Genomic DNA, 15,183 nt, shown 5'->3' with positions numbered 1-15,183 from the left:
GTATCTGAGCAACACAGCAATACAGAACTATCCCTGCAGTTAAACTGAAATATAAGCAAGAGAAATGGTATTTTTATGGGCCTTCAACAGCTAAACGTTACCAAGAAGAAAAAACAAATTTGCTTACTATAAATGGTGTTTTCTGTAGATAGTAAGATGAATTAGCCATGCTATTTGGATGATGTTATCGATGGAGCTCTCAGGGACATTCTCTCTTCAAGACAGAGCTTTGCTCTGCTGCACCTGTGTGGAACTTCCCGCATGCAGCACGTCATCGGTCTACTCAGTTCGTAAAAACTAAATGACAGCACCATGTACCATGGTCAGAAAGAAACAGAAAAACATGTCCAGGGAGGAGGGAGGGTATGCATGGCTAATTCATCCTATCTACAAAAAACACCGTTTACGGTAAGCAAAATTGCTTTTTTCTGTTGATAAGCAAGCTGAATTAGCCATGCTATTTCGGAGACCCAAGCTTAGGGTTATAAAGAAAAAAGTAGTAAAGACACCGTTGCAGTGCCTGGATCGCGACTGACTTACCTTCATTCTTTATTTTAATGGGGGTTTTTTTTGTTACCCTAAATCCCCTGTGGACATCTTTCTATCTGAAGTCGCTAGTTGGTCTAGGCAGTAGTGAGCAGTGAAAGTATGGACTGATGATCAGGTAGCCGCTCTACATACATCAATTCGGTAGATGTGCAATGGAGAATGCTGTGGCTCGCACTTGATGAGCAGTAATGGACCCCACTAAGAGCACATGTGCTAGTTTATGGCAGAACTGAATACAATCAGTGATCCAGTGAGAGATTGTTCTCTTGAAGACTGCTACTCCCAGGGAGTTAGGATTAAATAAGAAACAATTGTGCCGAGTGTCAGTGAGGCGGAGTCTTTTTTTTTTTATAGTAAGCCTATGCCCTCTTTGGACTGCCTTCATTAATGCAGTCCAAAGAATGGATCAGTCTCTCTTATTTATTCTTATGTGGTTTAGGAAAGAAGGTAGGCAGTGATATGACTTGATGTGAAACTACCTTAGGTAGGAATTTAGGATGGAAAGCCACAGAGGAATCTTTCTCCCACTCATAAGCCGCTATAGCATTTAAATTGATTTGTATGGAAGATGTCACCAAGCCAGAGTCCGTGAGATGAAGTAATCTAGAATCTTGGTGTCAAGATCATTGCATTAACCCATTTTCTTCTTTTTGGGTAAAGAGGAAAATGGGTTAATGCAATGATCTTGACACCAAGTAACATATTTCCACGTCAAGGAATAGTTACGCCTGGTTGACTGCTTTCTTGCTGCAATAACTCATTGAATATCAGCCGAAAGAGTTAAGCTCTGCAAGACTTGTTTAACATCCAGGCAGTCAGGAGGGATGAGTGGAGAGGGTGAAGAAGGGAGCCCCCCTCCCGAGTTAAGAGATCTAGTTCTTGACCAAGAGATATTGGACTGCTCTCGGAATATTGAACCAGATATGCAAACCAGAGATGCCCTAGCCACGCCAGTGCTATGAGAATCATGCGAGCCCTGTCTCGGATCATCTTCTGAACCATTCTTGAGATGAGAGGAATCTGAGAAATGCATACAGAAGACCCATTATCCACAGTATGAGAAAGGCATCCTGTGTTCTTCTGAGTCAGCTGGGACAGACCGAACTGAATTGTAGCATTTCCAATTTCTTTCAGTGGCAAAAAAAATCCAACCAAGGCTGATCCCACTGTAGAAAAGATTTTGTCAGTCACAGACTGGTTGAGAAACCACTCGTGAGGATGGAACACTCTGCTTAACTGGTCTGCCAATGTGTTTGCTATTCCTGTCAAATATGTGGCCCTTAGTGTTATTGAGTTGTCGAGGGCCCACTTCCAGATCCATACCACCTCTCTGCAAAGCAGCCAGTATCCCAAGCCACCCTTGCTTCTTCACATAAAACATGGCTACTTGATTGTCCATATGAATCATGAGGTTGTGGCCTTGCAGTAGATGAGCAAAGATTATTAGAGCATATCTCATGGTTCTGAGTTTCAGGCGATTGATCTGGAATGACTCTCTCTTGTGATCATCTATGAGTCTTGTAGTGCAGCAGATGTGCCCCCCTCCCAACCTTGCGTGGAATCATCCGTGGTGAGTGTTAGGCTGTGGGAGGGTCCGTGAACAGGAGCTCCTATAGTTAAGATTCTGACATTCAACCACCAACAAATTTCTTTCTGTATGGAGTCCGACAAAGTTACTTTTGGCAACATTAGTTGAGAGCATTGGGTCCATTGAGATTTTAAGCCCCATTGGTGCTGCTGCATATGTAGACGAGTGTGAGATACCACATAGATGGCTGCTGCCATGTGACGTAGGAGTACAAGGATCTGGCACATAGTGACCGTCAAGTTGAGGAGCAATTCCGAGTAAAGTTGAATGCAATTGATCCTCTTCTGGGGGAGGAAGGCCCAAGACTTGACAGTCTATACTGGCCCCTATGAATTGTAGCATCTGGGTATGTTTGAGTACCGAGTTTTCGTAGTTGATGAGGAATCCCAGCGACTCCAGACTCTCACACCAGGGGCATACCATGAAGTTAGCAAGTAACTCATTTAAAACAAATTGAAGAAAATTATTTCACTTAGCACATAGCTAAGCTCTGAAATTCATATCCAAAGGATGTGGTTACAGCAGTTAGTGTAACTGGGTTTAAAAAAGGTTTGGATAAGTTCCTAGAGGAAAAATCCATAAACTGCTATTATGGTAATAAGTAATAGTAGGTTGTGATTTATCTAATGTTTCGCTACCTGCCAGGTACTTGTGACTTGGAATGGCCACTGTTGAAAACAGGATACTGGGCTTGATGGACCCTTGGTCTGAACCAATATGGAATATCTTATGTTTTTATGGCATATCTTAAGTAATGGTTGATTCCACTGGATTCCCTGGTGTTGTAGGTGAGCCACTGCCACAGTCAAACATTTGGTGAAAACTCTTGGAGAAGAGGAAAGGCCAAAGAGTGAGACCTTGTACTGGTAGTGTCATGAAGCTACCTGGATCTGCCAGCAGGAAGGATGTATTGGAATATGGGTGTAGGTATCCTTGAGATCCAATGAACACATCCAATCGTTCCTCTGAATGAAGGGTAGAATCAGCTTGACTGATGTCATCTTGAACTTTTCCTTCTGAGGGTGTTTGTTTAGGGAGAGGTGGTCTAGAAGTGGTCAGAGACCACTGGACCTCTGGAAAGAAGACGTATTGGGAGTAGTAACCTGAGTTGACAAGGTGTTTAGACACCAGTTGGATGGCCTGTTGACGGAGTAAGAACTGAATTTCTTGTTCCAGAAGAGGTAGTTGAGAAGCATCCTTCAACTGTCTGGTGTGATTGGAAAGGGAAGGCTGGGTGATGAAATTCAGAAGACAACCTTCGCGGACGATTTGTAGGACCCACTGATCAGAAGTAATGTGGCTTCCCTCAGAAGAAAAATGGTCTATTCTGCCTCCTACTGGTAAGTGAGGCTGTGGCTGGCCTAACAAAGAAGAATGAGGCTGCTCTGGGATACTCTGCTGAGAGGGCTTTTGCTGTTTCCGGTCCCTCAGTTGGGCAGGTTGGGATTGGGAACAAGTTGGCTGAAAAGGTTGGTACAGTTGAGGCCTGAAAGGCTGGAAACTCCCATACGATTAATGCTGATAGTAGCAAGGCTTACGATACTGGTGGTAAAAACACTTCCCTGTAGCCTGAGAGTTCTATGTCCCCAAGAGGGATTGGACTGCTACATTCTGCTCATTTATCTGGGCCACTGTGCCCTTAAGCTTGTCGCAGAACAGGTTATTATCTTTAATATAAGCAGATTGGCTAGCCAGTCATGGATGCCCTCCCTAATGGAACTGGAACGAAGCCTGGCTATTCGGCAAGCAGCGAGGAGGAAGTTTGGTAAGAGGTTTCGAAGGATTTGTAAACTGCTCTCAGTAAGTGTCGCAACCCCTCTTCCACATCTAAAAAGGGTTGAGGTGTGATTGGTTGGCTTGTAACTAAGAGAAAGAAGGGCTTCAATAATTGCAGACACTCAAATACTATACTATATAGAATTGGTGCTGCTGGATCCGGGAGATTAGCATTGCATTCTGAAAAGAATTCTTGGCGAAGTCATTAAGCAGTCTTTGTTCTTTTAGCGGCGGAGTAGATGTATGTAATCTTGACTTCTTTGCAAGTTTCATAGCAGACTCTACAACCATTGACTTATGCGGGAGTTGGACAACTCCGTATGTCACAGCTTTTGCAATCAATTTTAGATCCAGCTTTCTGGAGACTCCCACATTATAGATAGTACCGCATCAAGGATCTTATGTGACAAAAGAGCAGAGGGCTCAGCCAGCACTTCCAGGATTTTCAGAATTCCGAAGATGTCCTCTCGAGGGTCAGGTAACTTACAAACCTCTACCCCCAACAGATTGCCCAGATTTTCCATGAATAGGTCAGGAACTCTGGAGGAGACGAATGGTCAGGAGGCTCTTCCAGGGGATCAGCTGGAATACTGGAGGCAGAGATATTGATTGTATTGGAGAGGGAGGAGTACGGTCTGGAATCCCATCCCCACCCAGACCTGGAAGGTGTGGAGGCGAGACGGCAGGATGCAAAGACAAAAACAGGCTTTTAATAATGGAGATTTGATCCATGGCCTGCTGTAAGCGACTGGTATGCAGATCCTCAGGGACCTCCTGATTTCGGGCAACAAAAGGAGACTGAGAACGCCTTCCCTGAGGGCAAACAGCCACAGATATCTCTGAGGAAGGTTGAATAGCTTTCCAGGAACCTTTCCCTGAGGGCAAACAGCCATAGATATCTCTGAGGAAGGTTGAATAGCTTTCCAGGAACCTTTCTCCAGGGTAGGATGATTTATCTGGATTTCAGATGTGATTTACTTGGATTTTAGTAAAACCTTTGATATGGTCCCACATAGAAGACTCGTGAACAAAATGAGCAGCTTGAGATTGAGCACCAAGGTGGTAGCATGGATTAAAAACTGCTTGACGGATAGAAGACATTATGATGGTAAATGGAACTTACTCTGAAGAGAGAACGGTGTTAAGTGGAGTACCGCAGGGATCGGTTCTGTTCAATGTTTTTGTGAGCGACATTGCGGGAAGGACAGAAGGTAAAGTTTGTCTATTTACGGGTGATACTAAGACCTACAACAGAGTGGACATGCTGGAAGGAGTGGAGAGAATGAATGTGATTTAAGGAAGCTTGAAGAGTGGTCAAAGATAGGACAACTGGAATTTAATGCCAAGAAGTACAGTCATGCATCTGGGATGTGGCAATCCGAAGGAACTGTACACGATGATAGGGGGGGGGGGTGAAGCGCTGCTGTGCAAGGAACGGAAGAGATACCTTGTGGTAATAGTATCTAGCGATCTAAAGATGGCGAAGCAATGTAACAAGGTGATAGCTAAAGCTAGAAGAATGTCGGGCTGCATAGAGAAGAATATCTAGTAAGAAAAAGGAAGTGATAATCCCCCTGTACAGGTCCTTGGTGAGGCCTGTATCCCTGTACAGGCCTTGGTGAGGCCTGGAGTACTGTGTTCAGTTCTGAAGACCATATCTCAAAAGGGACAGAGATAGGTTTGAGGCGGTCCAGAGAAGGGCAACCAAAATGATGGGAAGTCCCATTCAAATGACTTATGAGGAGAGGTTGAAGGACCTAAATATGTATACCCTGGAGGAAAGGAGGAGCAGAGGAGATATTTATTTATTTATAACTTTTCTATACCGAAGTTCAAATAACAGAGTTGATTATCACTCCGGTTTACATTGCAACCATAAAAAACAGTGACAAAGTTGTCTTACATAGAACAGGGGGAGAGAAAAACTTGGATACAGCTTAAGCATGGGGAGTAACATGTCAAAACTGGTAAGAACTGATAAGAGTTGGCTTTTTGGGGTAACAAGGTATTCCGAGGGAGGGGGTAGGAATGAGGGATTGGAAGGGGGGGTTGGAAGGTGGGGGGGGGAGGGTAGCGGAGGGTTACCATAGATTTAATGAAACTAATATACATATATTAAATAGCTTAGGCAGCGGAAGAAAAGGTGCTTAGGCATCTGAGCTTAGGAAGAGAAGAGATATGATACAGACCTTCAGATATTTGAAAGGCTTTAATGATGCTTGATCAACAGACCTTTTCTGATCAAACTATCGGGAGGACGACTCAGAAGCAATGTCAGGAAATATTTCTTCACAGAGAATGCCCTGCCAGAGGAGGAGGTGAAGACAAAAACGGTGCAAGATTTCAAAAGGACATGGGATAAACACTATGGATCCCTAAAGGCAAGGGGGAGGGGAATGAAGTAAGGCATGGGGGAATCTTGCTGGAGTGGCGGATACTACCCTTAACAAATAAGCCATCACATGGGGTAACATGCTGGTGTGGCGGATACTACCCTCAACAAATAGCCTTCCAAATGTGATGCATCTCCATCATTGCTCGCTGATTCAATGGCAGGGGAAAAAGAGGAATTGGATTCAGACAACCACCAAAGACATTGAAATGTACGGTGTGGGAAAACACAAGTGTGGGGATAACTTGCTTGATGCGGCAGTTACTACTCCTTATCCAAAAAGCCTGATACTACAATTCTGATGCAACTCCAATATTGCTCTCTGCTTCAACTGCAGGGGGGGAAGGAAATTGAACCCGAACAGTAACCAACAAGATCATGGGTGTAACTTGCTTGATACGGCGGTTACTACCCTTAACCAAAAGCCTATTACTATACTTCTGATGAAACTCCAACATTGCACATTGCTCTCTGATTCAACGGTGGGGGGAGGAAGGAGGGGGAGGAAATTGGACTCAAAACAGTAACCAACAAAAGCCCTGAACTTGGTGGTCTGAGTAATTGAAAAGTATGGGAAACTGATAACTATGGGAGTTTGCTAAGCAGACTGGATGGGCTTTAGGGTCCTTTTCAGCCATCACTTTCTAAGTTTCTATGTTAAGGATGCTTCCCTGGGAGAGAGTTCCTCCTGAAGGATGTATTTTTGAAGGTACGATCGGGAGGATAAATCTGAGTAAACTGTACGATTTTCCTGGGAGGAGGAAGATCTGGAGCTGATGAAGACAGGTTTTGGTGGAGAAGTCCAAGTTGGTTGGGACAATATATCCAGGATAGAGTCCACACTGTCTACAACGAGCAAGGGAGGTAAGCTCCAATCTCCTCTTCTCTCGATGTGGGTTCTGGCCCCTTTGGGAATCGATTCTCTCGGCCAAGACAGTGGATCTGCGTGTATCATCTCCCTTGGACGACACACACATTGACAAATCCACACATTGCGAAGAAGTGTCATGCATGGATAGGCGATGTGTCTGTGATGCGCCAGCATTATGGGATGCGGAGCAATGTGCATCATGACTTCCTGTGTCAGTCTCTGCCTCAAGGTCTATGCCGATGCAATGTGGCTCTTGTCAGAAGCCTGTTTTGAAGCTTGCGTGGACACATCACGACTGTACTTGGAACCGGACACAGACATTTTCTTTGCATTGGTGAGAAGCCTTTAGCAGCGCTGACAATGCACTTGCATCAGAATGCTGCGCAGGATGACCCGCGGGCCCCGGCTTGGGCTTATTTTTTGGGGCAGAAGCGACCTCCTGCTCTGTCAATGCTGGGGTCTACTGACAAGGACCTCCTAGCAAGGTCGTGGGTCATGGTCTTCAATCCTGGGGCTGAATAGACAAGCATTTTGGAGAGGGCGCATAACTGCCTGAAGTAGAGGAGGCCTCTTCCTTCTCCCAGAGCTGGGCTATTTTGGTTGCCCTCTGCACCCTCGGAGACATGTGGCTGCAGTCTTGGCATGACGTTTGGTTGTGGCCTGGGCTGAGGTAGCAATAATTTTGGTTGTCAGTGATGGACATATGCCCGCACTGACAATATCTAAATCCAGGGTTTTTTGTTTTTTTTTTAAGACATGTTGAAAAGGCACTTAAAAGTGCTGCTTGGATATGGCTAGCGCAAAAGACTGAAAAACTTTCCAATGAGGAGACATGGAGAGAAAATCAAAAGACATCTGTGCCTGAGCGTGGAAAAAAAATGAACTGAGGAGACCGATGACACTGCATGTGGGAAGTGCCGTGCAGCTGCAGCAGAGCAAAGCTCTGTTTTAAAGAGAATGTCTACGAGAGCACCGATGTCACCCAAATAGCATGGCTAATTCAGTCTGCTTATCGACGGAATATATCCCTTACCATGCAGACACAACCTTTCAATAACCAGACTGCAAGTTAAAATGAGCTGAACCCTCCATAAGAAATGGATCCTGATTTAGGAGACCTTGATCCCCTAAGGAATCATGTCTGAGAATCAATCTGCAGTTGCTCAAGGCCTATAAGTCAAAAACAACTTGACCAATCCAATGCCATTAGAATGATCTGCAAAAACTGTTTGACTATCTTTCTCATGTTCTTGCTCTCAGAAGCCAGGGAGGAAACACCCAACAGCTGTCCCTTTGATCATGGCTGGACCAGCAAGTCTAACCCTTTGGAGTCATACCTTCCAATGATAAGAGACTGGACTGATGTAGCAATACAAGGAAATGGCTTCTATTCTAGAGATCAAAGGATTCTACAGTTATAGCTGTTTTTGAGGATGAGATACCATGACTACTTGATAGTGAGCTGTGTGAAGTCTTTTAAGGCAATAAAAAAAAAAGAAATGGGGAATTCAAGATCGCTGATAGGCAATTAAAAAGTTCTGACAAGGCCCAGATACAGATATGACTGTGCTTAGTTTTCTTGAATTCTTTTTGTGTTTTAATTTAAAGGTTTTGAGTCTCGCTTTGATCTGAACTACTTAGTGCAGTCAGATGGGCACAAAGCCTCTCCTGCTAAGTACAAACTTGACATTCTTGTGAGTTGACTATAAGATCCTGTCAGCATGCTTTGTGACAGATTTGAGGGACATCTTCTAAGGAGTTTTGGCACTTTCTTAAACTGACAGTTCTAAACTATGCTTAAAAAATGAATGGAAAGATGAAATTTCAAAGAAAGGACATACCATGACAAGTTGCTGAGTTAGTAATGATGGAAAAAAATGTAAAAAATAATAAAAAGCAACTATTGAAATTAAAATTAACAAAACAAAATCTTCCTAGAAAAGAAAGTGTTATCACTGAAGAGGCAGAAAAGAATTGTTTAAGGTCTATAATGGTCTGGAGAAAACTGAAAAGAAAACTAAAAAAAAGTCATGGGATAGGGAGGCAGTGTCCTTTCGTGGATTACAAACTAGTTAAAAGACAGGAAAGAGTAAGATTAAATAGTCTGTTTTCACAGTGGCAAAGAGTAAACACTGGAGTGCCTCAGGGATCTGTACTTGGACCGGTGCTTTTCAATATATTTATAAATGATTTGGAAAGGAATACGACAAGCGAAGTAATCAAATTTGCAGATGATACAAAAGCATTCAGAGAAGTTAAATCACAAACGGATTGTGATAAATTGCAGAAGGACTTTGCGAGACTGGAAGACTGGGCATCCAAATGGCAGATGAAATTTAATGTGGACAAATGCAAGATGTTGCATATAGGGAAAAATAATCCATGCTGTAGCTACACAATATTAGGTTCCATATTAGGAGTTACCACCTAGGAAAAAGATCTAGGCATCATAATGGATAATATTTTGAAATCGTTGGCTCAGTGTGCTGCGGCAGTCAAAAAAGCAAACAGAATGTTAGGAATTATTAGGAAGGGAATGGTGAATAAAACAGAAAATGTCATAATGCCTCTGTATCACTCCATGGTGAGATGGCACCTTGAGTACTGTGTACAATTCTGTCACCGCATCTCAAAAACGATATAGTTGCACTGAAGAAGGTACAGAGAAAGGCGACAAAAATGAGGAAAGCTAAAGAGGTTAGGTCTGTTCAGCTTGGAGAAGAAACGGCTGAGGCAGGATATGATAGAGGTCTTTAAAATCATGAGATGTCTAGAACAGGTAGATGTGAATCGGTTTTTTACTCTTTTGAATAATAAAAGGACTAGGGGGCACTCCATGAAGTTAGCAAGTAGCACATTTAAAGCTAATCTGAGGAAATTATTTTACTCAATGCACAATTAAGCTCTCAAATTTGTTGCCAGAGGATGTGGTAAGTGCATTTAGTGTAGCTGGGTTTAAAAAAGGTTTAGCTAAGTTTTTGAAGAAGTCCATTAACTGCTATTAATCAAGTTGACTTAGGGAATAGCCACTATTACTTACATCAGTAGCATGGGATCTACTTAGCGTTTGGGTACTTGCAACCTGGATTGGCCACAGTTGGGAACAGGATGCTGGGCTTGATGGACCCTTGGTCTAACAATTTTTAATGTTCTTAAGCTCTTTTGTAGAAAAGCAGATCTTGTTACAGAAATTACATTCATGCCCAAAATACTTAAGTACCTGAATGTAGTCTGCTTTGAACACTTCAAAGCAGACTACATTCAGGTACTTAAGTATTTTCCTATCCCAGAGGGCTTATAATGGAGGGTAAAGTGATTTGCCCAAGGCCACAAGGATCGACAGTGGGACTTGAACCCTGTCTTCTGGTTTGTAGCCCATTGCTCTAACCACTAGGCTATTCCTCCACTCCATGACTGTCAATGAGGCCCACTGTAGCTGCTTTTACTCAGAAAGAGAAAAGAAGCAAATGAAAAATAAATTTGGGTACAATTTGCCAAAAGTTGGCATCAAAGTTAAAAAAATGGTAAAAAACATTGCGTATATATATATATATTATATTATATATATATATATACAAGCCGTTAAGCCCGTTAAAACGGGCTACATCCCTCTGTCTCTCACCTCCCCCTCTTTCTCTCTCCCCTCACTCTTCACCACCCCCTCCCTCACCCACTCCTCCCCACCCTCCCTCTCCTATCACTCAGTCCCTCCCTCCCACTCAGTCTCACTCACTCCCTCCCCCCTCTCTCCCTCCCTCTCACTCACTCAGTCCCACTCACTCTCACTCAGTCCCCACTCCCTCCGTCCTCTCCCTCAGTCCCACTCCCTCCCTCCCTCTCTCTCCCTCAGTCCCACTCCCTCCCTCAGTCCCTCCCCCTCACTCAATCCCTCCCTCCCACTCAGTCATTCCCTCCCCCCTCCCTCTCACTCAGTCCCACTCACTCTCCCTCAGTCCCACTCCCTCCCTCTCTCTCCCAGTCCCACTCCCTCCCTCAGTCCCCCCTCTCCCTCTCACTCAGTCCCAGTCCCTCCCCCTCACTCAATCCCTCCCTCCCACTCAGTCCCTCCCTCTCACTCAGTCACTCCCTCCCACTCTCTCTCTCCGTCCCTCCCTCTCTCTCTCTTCTCCCTCCCTTGCTACCGCCCGCTACCGCCGTCGCCGCCCGCTACCGCCGTCGCTACCGCCGCCGCTCGCTACCGCCGTTGCCGCCCGCTGCCGGTACCGCCGCCGCCCGCTGCTGCCACTGGACGCCGCCATTTTTTTTTCTTTCTGAAGCTGCCTCAGAGCGACGTGCTCGCCCGCACATGCGCGGTAGAGCTGGTCTCTACTGCGCATTTGCGGGCCGTCGGTCACAGGCCATTTATAAGGTAGATATATATTATATATTATATTATATATATATATATTTTTTTTTTGTTTTGGCTTTCTACAACAGATAATAGTTGAGTGCAAATATGAAGTCTACTGAATGCATTTTAAGAATGTACATTTTTTGAAAGGAAGCTTTTTTAGTAAACAATTGCTACATCCCAGGCCCTACCAAATAAAGTTAAACATCCCACCCCCCCAAAAAAAAAAAAAAAAAGAGTTACCATGGAGACAGTTATATCCATATTTCTAATTTTCTTCTGTAGCTGCTCTATTTGCTTAGCAGAACCTGCCAGCTCCTTTTCTCGCTCTTTTAGCAGTTTCAGTTTGGCTTCTAGCTCAGTCTGTAAGACAAAAAAATTGTGAACATGACATGTGACACCTTACTTGGATACAGTCTAAGAGTTCTGATAGAAATACACACGAGATTAAACAATACTTTTCAAATAACTTCTAAAAATTAAAGTATATAAATTCTGTCTCTACTGTTATAAGAAATGAGTTTAGTGCTCAAACTACAAAATCAGTTCACCATTACTAAGATCCAGATTCATATCAAACAGTACTTCAGAAAAGCTCACCTCAAGTTCTTGGTTGAACTGTTCTGCATTCTGAACTAACTTCTTTAAACTGGCAGTTTCATGCATTAGTTGTGCCTGTAGAGCAATTGAACAGGCAAAAGTGCAGAAAGCATTAGTAAGCATCTGATTCAACAACCATCACCATCAGAATTAGCAGGGTGTACTTTGTTTTACTATAACATTTTGCTTTTCCCCATACAATCTTTTATTGCTATATTTTATATTTAAATGTAATCTTTAGTGTTTTCAATACCATCTCTTCCTGTTGGGTTTTATAATCACCTGGACAGGTGATTCCAAGAGATCAGAAATTTTGTATGTGTCAGTTAATTTGGCCATATTTGTATTGTCCTAACTTATAAAACCTAAGATGTCAGTTCCAAGCATGCTTTTCCTTTCCTCAAGCATCAATTAAATCACCTGCAGCAAGAATATATGCAAAAAGAAAAAGGAAAGATCCACCACCAGAATTGCTGGAAGAAAAGTTCCTTTAGTTTTTTTTTATAAAAAAAAATAAATAGGGAATATAGCTTGTATAGGTCCACTGCTATTTTATACCTTCTGCATAGGCATACCACAGAATCTAGAATACCTAAACTCTGAATTCTCAAGAATGGAGAAATTACTTACCTGATAATTTTGTTTTCCTTAGTGTAGACAGGACCAGTGGGTTATGTGCTTCCCTGCTAGCAGATGGAGACAGATTCAGGTTTCAAAACTGACATCACCTTAGATATATCCCTGTAGTGACCTCAGTCCTCCAGTATTTCTTCAAAAGCCATTGTGGACATATTATTGGAAAAAATTGATTACAAATTTGATGAAACTTGATTTTAAAAACTTGATTAACAATGGACAACCATAACTGTACTCAAGCAAACATAAGTGCCGAATCCCAGCAAGATTATAGATGCCCAGATCTAGGGATTGAGCGACGATTTACCAGTAACCTGTTGGAATCGAGAATCACCTCATGGGAGATTACTTGGTACCATTTTCGGGCAGCCTTGGGCGGGATGCTGAGTCCATCTGTCTACACTAGGGAAAACAAAATTATCAAGTAAGTAATTTCTCCATTTCCTGGCGTGTAGCCAGATGGACTCAGGACTAGTGGGATGTACAAAAGCTACTCCCAAACGGGGCGGGAAGCTGGCCATGGTCGGGATAGCATGGCCCTTGCAAAGGCTGCATCTTCTTAGACCTGAACGTCCAGGCCATAGAACTTGGCGAAGGTGTGCAAGGAAGACCATGTTGCACTCGGCTGATGTCTATGGGAGACAGCAGCTTAGTTTCCGCCCAGGATATGGCCTGGGCTGTAGTTGAATGAGCTTTCACCTGAAAGGCTAATGGCCTCCCTGCCTCTACATAACTTCCCGTGATCGCTTCCTTGATCCAGCAAGCTATGGTAGTTCGCGAAACTGCTTCACCTTGTTTCCTTCCACTGTGAAGAACAAACAAGCGATCCATCTTGCACACCGGTTCCGAGATTTCCAGATACCGTACTAAAAGTTTAAGTGGCATAGGAGGCAGTAGTCTTCCATGTCCTTGTATCTATCTAGTGACAGTAAGGAAATGGACTGATTCAAGTGAAACTCAGACTACCTTTGGCAAGAAGGAAGGAATGGTGTGAAGCTGTAACGCTCCTGGAGGAACGACTCCCAACACGACAATGCCTGTACTTCAGAGACGTCATGGCATGAATGAAGCATGAGTGTGATTTTAGAGTGTTCAGGTAAGGGTCCGAGTAGGTAACAAAGAACAGCCATATTGAATGTATATATAAGAAATATCTTGTTAATAAATGATAATTAAATGTAGAGATTGACTTTAGGACCTCTGATTTGTGGTGTGATTGATTTTTACTAGAAGTTAAAGAACCTGGCATGCTGATGCTTGATTTTGGTTGAATAATTTCTGAGCTATTCCAGAAAGCATCTGCATTCTGTCCCAAAAAAGGTAGGGCTCTCTCTTCTACGGTGTTGATGAGAGCACCTATGAATTGCAGAGTTTGCGTAGATTGTAGGTGTGATTTCTCGTAATTGATAAATCCCAGTGTCTGGAGGCAGTTGATTGTGCGTAGCGTGTGTGCTTGTAGCGTAGTTGGATCCAATGCCACTAGCAACCAGTATCTAGATAAGGGAATATTTGGATCGATAGTTGTCTGAGATGAGCCACCATCACTGCAAAGCATTTCGTGAATACTCTTGGGGCTGAGGACAGGCCAAATGGCAGGACTTTGAATTGGTAGTGTATGCTCTGAATTTGAAAACAGAGGTAGTACCACGAAGATGGGTCATGGGTGTATGGGAGTACGCATCCTTCAGGTCATTAGAGCATAGCCAATCGTTGGGCTGTAACAGCGGGTAAGATGTTCTTGAGAGAGGTCATCTTGAACTTCTCTTATTGGATATGTTTTTTGAGGTTTCGTAAATCCAGAATGGGGCGGAGAACACCCCCCCCCCCCCGACTTCTTTGGGACGAGAAAGTATTGGGAATAGAATCCCTGATTTTGTTGTTGAAGAGGGACTGATTGAATAGATTTCTGAATCTTCAGATTCGTAACCTCTGCGTTGAGGGATGAGTGGGAAGATGTACTCCATAGAGGAGATATGTGGGGAAGAAATGGGAGGGTCAAGTTCAGGCAATAACCTTCTTTGATGATGTTGAGCACCCATTGATCTGTGATGGACTCCCAGTTGCTGTAAAAGAAGCGCAGATGTCCTGCTATAAATGCTGGTGGGAGTGGCTCTCTGGCACTCAAAAAGCAGGCAGTTGCTTTTGTGGAGGTGCAGGAGTTTGTTTCGGTTGTCGCTGTTGATGATATCTGCCCCTTGACTGAGTGGGTTGTGAGGAATGCCTTGGTTGACCATAATGCTGAGACCTGTAGGGTATGAACGGTCTGGAGGGTGGATGTTGGTAGGATCTCCTGCAATAGAAAGGATAGAATCTTTGATGTGCCTTGTGTGTGTCAGAGGGGGTGGTGAGAGAGAGTACCGCTGTGCTCTGCTCCTTTAGATGGGACACTGTTTCCCCGAACTTGTCACCACATAGGTTAT

General features: G+C 43.7%; 1 protein-coding gene across 1 annotated transcript in view; it reads right to left on the bottom strand.

Annotated features, from left to right (window-relative positions):
- CENPE (centromere protein E) overlaps positions 1–15,183 on the bottom strand; it is a 691,519-nt gene that overhangs the window by 432,978 nt on the left and 243,358 nt on the right. The window contains 2 exon segments of the mRNA XM_029608709.1: positions 11,771–11,890; positions 12,128–12,202. Coding sequence (XP_029464569.1) covers positions 11,771–11,890; positions 12,128–12,202 — 195 coding nt within the window.

The sequence above is a fragment of the Rhinatrema bivittatum genome, chromosome 1 (genome assembly GCF_901001135.1).
Source record: "Rhinatrema bivittatum chromosome 1, aRhiBiv1.1, whole genome shotgun sequence".
In the NCBI taxonomy this organism is placed as follows: Eukaryota; Metazoa; Chordata; class Amphibia; order Gymnophiona; family Rhinatrematidae; genus Rhinatrema; species Rhinatrema bivittatum.
Note: the sequence above shows the minus strand (reverse complement) of the source record. Positions and strands in the feature narration are given on the sequence as shown.